Raw genomic sequence first — 7192 nt, 5'->3', positions numbered from 1 at the left:
TATTTCACTCTTTTTTTTCAATTTCACCAAACAAATTTCACTTTCACTTAAATATTTCACTCTTTTTTTTTTAAGAAAAAAGTTCGTCAAAAATTTGAACGCCTTTTTTTTTTTAAATTACATCTTTGCAATCTCATAAGAACCTCAGCTCATAAAAATTAATGAGAATGTAATATTACATGGGAATTTTTCAAATTACATAAGTCCTTTTTGAAAATAATACCATGCACTTCTCATTCAAAATTCAGGTGTGCATTTTATATAAGATAACATGAAATGTTTCGTTCAAACCTTTTAACCTTCGGCGTTGTGCACATTTCGTGCTTCATGCAACCAATGGGCTTCCCCGTACTGTATCTTCAACAAACACTTTCTTGACTTTTCAGATAGAATGGTGGCTGCGGAATTTTACGAAGGACCTTTTGACATTGCGGAAACCTGGTACCATAACGCTCTGTGCCACTTAGAGAACCTGCGTTAGTGCTGAAAGCGTGTACGTAATTGATACTAACGTGGAACCTTTTCCTTCGTAGATGCGTTAGTAATGCTAACGCCTTCTCTCGGCTGGGTTAATACGTTGTATTAAATGATGTAGGTTGGGTTAATATCATAGTTACCAAATTCGAATTCGAATACGAATTCGAATTCAATTCGATACGGAAAAAATTCGATTACCTAAAATACAATAGGAGAAAAATTCGGAAGTAGAGATCTTTCAAAATTAAATTATTTTTAAATTAAAAAAAAAAATCTATATTCTAATATATATTTAAAAAAAATTCATATTATCAAGTCCTAAATTTTAATATACACCCTTAAAAATAAGAAAAAATAACAACATTATTAGTTAATAACTAAAACAACATAATTCTCTCCTTGTAGATTTAGTGTTTCCAGTGAAACAAACTTTCAAAGAGTTGTTTACAGTGTAGATTTTGTTAGTCCAGATATGCATTCTACTCAATTCAAAATAGACCGAAAGGGAGAAACACACCCCAATAGAGAGGAAGGGAGAAACACACCCCAACTTTAATTCATCTTTTCCATTTTGTTACTAATGGGGAATAAGGGAAGTATAAAATTCAAATAAAAAAAATTGGAGAATATATATTTTATAAATATTTAGAGATAAGAATTTGTTTTTCTTTGTTATAGGAATTTATTACTTTTAATACGTATAAACTTACTATTTTTTTACTATATTTTAATATATAATTTATTGTTGAGTGGGCTTCTCCATAAACTAAGGAGGTGTGAGATGAGGAGCGAGGAGCAGTGGACGCGACCCTAGGGTTTCGACAGAGCCCTGCAGCCGGCAGCACTGTCAAGCCAGGTGCCCTCGTTTGCACCAGGGCGGCAGACAGCAGAGGAAAGGACATATACGGGCGAAGCTATGATGCCCCCTCAGGGGGTTGGCCAAGAGCCGCCCCCTTCACCAAAAGACAACGAACATCGTGAAGAAGACCAGTACAATGACTATGGTGATGGCAGCGGCAACGGCAACATCAGCAAAGATCAGCAAAACAATCAGAACTCTGAAGAAAACAACAGGAAAAAAGTAAGTTCCTCTACTTGCAAACCTGTAGCTGCTAATAGACCAAAGGTTTTCTTCCCAAGTGAAAGAATAAATGCTCGGATACAGTACATGCGTGACCATGCCTTAATAGGCAAGTTTGTAGGCATCTGGCCAACGGAACGAGCTCTCAGAGCCTGGATCAGCACAGTTTGGCGTCCAAAAGGAGAAATAACCCTCCATTTAGGAGCTAAAGGCTTCTTTACCGCGGTTTTCAACTGTCTGGAGGACCGCACCAGAGTCCTGGAAGGGGGACCGTATTTCTTTAACTCTGCTGGCCTGTTTCTTAAAGGCTGGGTGGAGAGATTCAACCCTGACAAAGAAGATATGAGCAGCGCGCCAGTGTGGATAAGGCTTTACTCCTTGCCTGTGGAATATTGGGAAGAATCTTCTCTGGAAGAGATCGGAAACTCTTTAGGCAAATTTGTAAAGGTTGCAGAGGAAACAAGACTCTGTCTGCACACCTCGTATGCCCGGATCTGTGTTTTCATGAATCTCAAGCAGCCATTGCCAGACACGGTGAGCTTCTTTCATGAAGACACTGAATGGGTCCAAGTGATAGACTACGAGCAGGTCCCTTTCCGTTGCAGAAGATGCCATGACATCGGACATCTATACAGAGATTGCCCTCTAAACAAAACACCCACTGATGCTCCCAATGATGGATTCACCAAGGTTGTTAGCCGAAGAAGGGGGAATAGAAAAGCTACCAATGGTCCCAAAGCTAACATTAGCAACAAGGCAAATACCAGTAACAGATTCGCACCATTAAATAGCACAGAAGGAAAAGATATGGCAAAGGGTCAGCAGAATGAAGCTGCAACACAAATACAGCAACAAGGGGAAACGTCAAACCAAGGAGGACGGAAGAGCACAAGCCCAGACCGCAGAGCAGCAGGAAGCAAAAGTGTATCAAAGCAAAACGAAAAAATGGATATGGACTTCACCAAGCAAAGTGAAAAAGACCTGACGAACAATGAAGACTTTCTCCAACAGCCCCAAATTATGGAGGAAGACCAAGAGCCGCTGGATATCGGAGATCTGGACATCCCAGGTCTGGAAGAAGCATGTCGCACAAAAAACTTTGAAAGAATCCCCGAACAGCAAGTGGATAATCTAGTAGCTGTTCTGGGCAGAGCTCAGAAAAAACACTCTCTTGGGGTCCAGACAGGCAGCCATTGGGATGGACGTTTCATCACCAAAGACAACAAAAAGAGGGGAAGGAAATCGACCTTAGAACGAACTATCCAGATAGGAGAAATTCTGGTGGGATCAGGGCAATATGCCAAGCTCTCTAAGTACTTCGACACCTCCCCCCACCCTTCCCAATGAAGTTAATATCCTGGAACATAAGAGGCCTTAATGGTCCCAGAAAAAGAAGAATCCTAAAAAATATGCTGAAGCAAGAAAAACCTAGCATCCTTTTTTTGCAGGAGACGAAATGTTGTTCCGCACTTTTAGATAAAATAGCTGCAACGGCTTGGCCAGGTGGGCTGGCCGCGGCAGTAGATGCACAAGGTGCCTCAGGGGGCTTAGCAATCCTTTGGGACGCCCGGATCATCAATCGGAACAATATTCAAGCCAATAAAAACTTCATTCAAGCTACATTCCACCTCTTAGGTACGAATGCTCGTGGTCTGCTAACAAATGTTTATTTCCCACAGGTATCAGCTCAAAAAAGCCAGCTCCTCAACACTCTGACAGACCTCAACCAAGACCGCCCATTCCCCTTGTGGATCTCTGGCGGAGACTACAATTTGATTGTTAGTATGGATGAGAAGAAAGGAGGCAGGCTCAATTCAAACAGCGATGATGGTCTTCTCAGAGATTTCATCAACAGCAACTGGCTAATGGACATCCCGACAAATAATGGCATCTTCACTTGGACAAACAAAAGAACAGGTGTGCACCAAATTGCCTCTCGCCTTGATCGCTTTCTAATTACTGACAATGCCACCAATGTTGGTGGAGAATTCACAGCTTCAATCATCCCTTGTTCTGGATCGGATCACTGGCCCATAGAACTTCAATGGAACCGGCCAGGCAGCCATCTTCGACGACCCTTTCGTTTTGAGGAATTTTGGTTGGGCCACCCAGACTTTGAAAACTTCGTCAGGGCAACTTGGACGAATTGCAAAGTAACGGAAGGTTCTAAAATGGCTAGATTCCAACAGAAACTAAAAAATCTCAAACAAGCCATCAAACAATGGAACCACAGGACTTTCGGCAACATATTTGAAGATCAGAACAGGCTCAATGTGGAAATGAAACAGGTGCAGCAATCCATCATTAGTGGTGGGCGAACAGAGGATCTCTCAAGGAAAGAACAAGAGATTGAATCCAAACTACTAGAAAGAACCAAGCAGGAGGAGATCCTTTGGCGACAAAAATCCAAAATTCGCTGGCTGAAAAGCGGGGAGAAGAATACCAAATTCTTCCACAAATCCACCGTTCAACGAAGAATGATAAACCAAATCACTCATGTTCACAATGAGCAAGGAGAAAAAGTTGAAACGCATGAGGGCATTGAAAAGGAATTCATTAACTACTTCAAAAACGCCCACAAGGAGCCAGATTTAAACAGGTTGCCAGCCATCAACAAAATCACCCAGAACATTCCCAAGCTCATCACTGAGGAGCACAACAGTCTACTCATCCAACCCATCAGTATATAGGAGGTGGAAGAGGCGGTGCAGAACATGAAAGACGGCAAAGCTCCCGGTCCGGACGGATTCACAGCAAATTTCTTTCACAAATTTTGGGACATGATCAAAATTGAAGTCTGGCAGGTGGTGGAGGAGTCCAGAGAGCTCAGATGGATGTTCCCAGGTTTAAATGCAACCTTTATCGCCCTAGTGCCTAAAGGAGAGGAAGCCAATACACCGGATAAATACCGACCCATCGCCCTCTGCAATATGATATACAAGATAGTTTCCAAAGTTATTGCCACCAGACTCAAAAAGATCCTTCCTCTTATCATCTCACCTGAACAATCAGGATATGTTGAAGGGTGGCAAATTACGGATGGAATTATTCTCACACATGAAATAATTCACTCCCTCAAGCAGGCCAAAAAGCCAGGTATGCTTCTTAAACTTGACCTCTCCAAAGCTTTTGACAGCCTTAGTTGGGATTACATTCAAAAATTCCTCTTAGATTTTGGCTTTGCTCACTCATGGGTCAGATGGATCATAAGTCTCATATCATCAGCTTTCTTCTCTATTCTAATCAATGGCTCCCCCTCTGCCACCTTCAGACCCACCAGAGGCATAAGGCAGGGAGACCCTCTTTCCCCCTTTCTCTTCATTATAATGGCTGAAGGTTTGGGGAGGAGTATCAAGGCAGCCAAGCAAAATGGACGAATAAAAGGGCTCTCTTTCCACAATTCTCCCACCCATACCCACCAGCAATTCGTAGATGACAATATGTTATTTGCGCATCCCTCGGTCCAAGAAGCTCGGTCAATTAAATCCATCCTTTCCACCTTCTCAGAAGCTTCTGGTGCACTTGTAAACCAGCTCAAGTCTCAAATCTTCTTCTTCAATACCTCAGTGCCTACTCAACGAGCCATTGAACGCATTCTAGGCTTCTCTGCAGCCTCCCTGCCCTCCAAATACCTAGGTGCCCCTCTTATGAGTTCGGCCCTTAAGCACTCATCTTGGAAACTGCTGTTAGAAAAATTAGAGAATCGCCTTCTCCATTGGACTCTTCGGTCTCTGAACATGGCCAGCAGAATAGTGCTCATCAAAGCTGTTCTCAATTCCATGCCGCTCTACCTCTTCTCCATTCTTGCGGCGCCCAAATGGGTCCTCAAAGAAATCAAAAACCTACAACGAAACTTTCTCTGGGGAGGATCGGGGCTAAACAGAAAATGGGCGCTTCTTAAATGGGAGAAAGTATGCCTGCCCAAACATTCAGGTGGTATAGGCCTGAGAGACCCTGAGCACAATAATAGAGCAATGGGAGCCAAAATCTGGTGGAGATGGTTGGCCCATCCCAACACTCCTTGGGCATCCCTATGGACAGCCAAGTATGCCAGCAACTGCCCAATGGAGGAACGATTGCGTATGACTGAGACTAGTGCTGGATCAGCTATCTGGAACGCCGCCATACAACATAGATCCCTCATACAAGAGCATTGTTTTTGGGAAATAAAGAATGGCAGAACAGCACGATTCTGGGATGACTCATGGCAGCAGATGCCCAAATTGAGAACTGTAATGCAAGATCACCCACCTGCGGATTGGGAGACAAACCGGAGAGCAAAAGTCTGCCAATTCTGGGCCGAGGGTGTAGAACAGGACCACCGCAAATGGGAAGACGTCCCCAAGCTCCTTCCGGATAGCTCACGTCCCGCTCAGCAAGCTCTAGAGGCCGAATTAAGAAAAAGACAAATACACATTTCAGAAGACCCGGACGTCCTACGGTGGGGACATGGAGAAAAAGGAATCTTTAACACCAAGGAGGTTTATAATATCATTATACAGGATCAGATAAACAAAGATAGCCTGTGGGAAAAAGTCTGGCACAAGGCCAACTGGCCAAAAGTTTCAACCTTTCTCTGGCTCATATGTCATAATCGAATCTTAACCTGGGATAATCTCAGAAAAAGAAGTTTTGCAGGACCGTCCATTTGTTACATGTGCAAACAGGAGGAAGAGACAGCATTACATCTCATGCAAAACTGCTCAGAGGCGGGGAAACTGTGGGAAAAAATAGCCTTTTGTTGTCAGCTTGAAAGAAGAGAACAGAACGACCTCAAAGGAACCATCAACAAAGGAGGCCATTCCCCTTTTCAGAGCCCTCTCCTGACATCACTCTGGCAACTCATCCCTGGCCTACTGATGTGGAATCTCTGGAAAGAACGCAATAGAAGAATCTTCAAGGATAAATTACTACCTCTAGACAAACTGTGGAGTATCCTTCATCAAAACATAATGGAAACTCTCTCTCTCAAAGACTGGCATCCTGAAGACTTTCCCACAGTGCCCAGGGAAAAAGCAGTCTGGGATAAATGGAGCATAAGGATAAACGTCAACCCAGGCACTAGCTGCAAGCCTTTTCGTCCCGCTCAGGAAATAACAGCTTGGACTCCGCCTCCAATTGGCATGATCCAACTAAATTTTGATGGAGCTTCCAAGGGAAACCCAGGCCAAGCAGGATACGGAGGAGCTTTTAGGGATCATAATGGCAATCCTCTTGGAATTTTTATGGGTTCTATAGGCTGGGACACTAACAACTCAGCGGAGCTGGAGGGGTTATGGAGAGGCCTCAAAATAGCACACAGGAAAAACCTATTTCCCCTCATCATAGAAGGAGACTCGCAGATATTAATCAGAATGGCCATAAAGCTTCAGAATGGATCTTCTATTCACAAAATCAGTAGCAGCTGGAGGATGGCTCATAGGTTGGAGCTGATCAACAACTGGCTCTCTCAAAACCAAGCAATCACCTTTAAGCACACCAGGAGAGAGGGAAACAAACTAGCAGATCTACTTGCCAACCTTGGAGAGGAGGAAACAAACGTCCATTTTGAAGGAGCACTAGACAGTTTACCCAACACAGAACAAAAAGATCAGCTGAAAGCATTGATAAAGAAGGACAAAGCTCTGATTGAGC

At 43.4% G+C, this 7192-nt stretch overlaps 1 protein-coding gene across 1 annotated transcript; it reads left to right on the top strand.

Moving 5' to 3' along the window:
- The first annotated feature begins 2967 nt into the window (after positions 1 to 2967).
- On the top strand, positions 2968 to 4248 carry LOC149261809 (uncharacterized). The gene has a single exon (XM_089371218.1). It carries the CDS (start codon positions 2968 to 2970, stop codon positions 4246 to 4248), a length of 1281 nt encoding a protein of 426 aa, XP_089227344.1.
- Positions 4249 to 7192: the final 2944 nt, after the last annotated feature.

Source organism: Pinus tabuliformis, chromosome 6 (genome assembly GCF_031772625.1).
Source record: "Pinus tabuliformis cultivar Carrire ecotype Pingquan chromosome 6, CPIR1, whole genome shotgun sequence".
Taxonomy (NCBI): domain Eukaryota; kingdom Viridiplantae; phylum Streptophyta; class Pinopsida; order Pinales; family Pinaceae; genus Pinus; species Pinus tabuliformis.
Note: the sequence above shows the minus strand (reverse complement) of the source record. Positions and strands in the feature narration are given on the sequence as shown.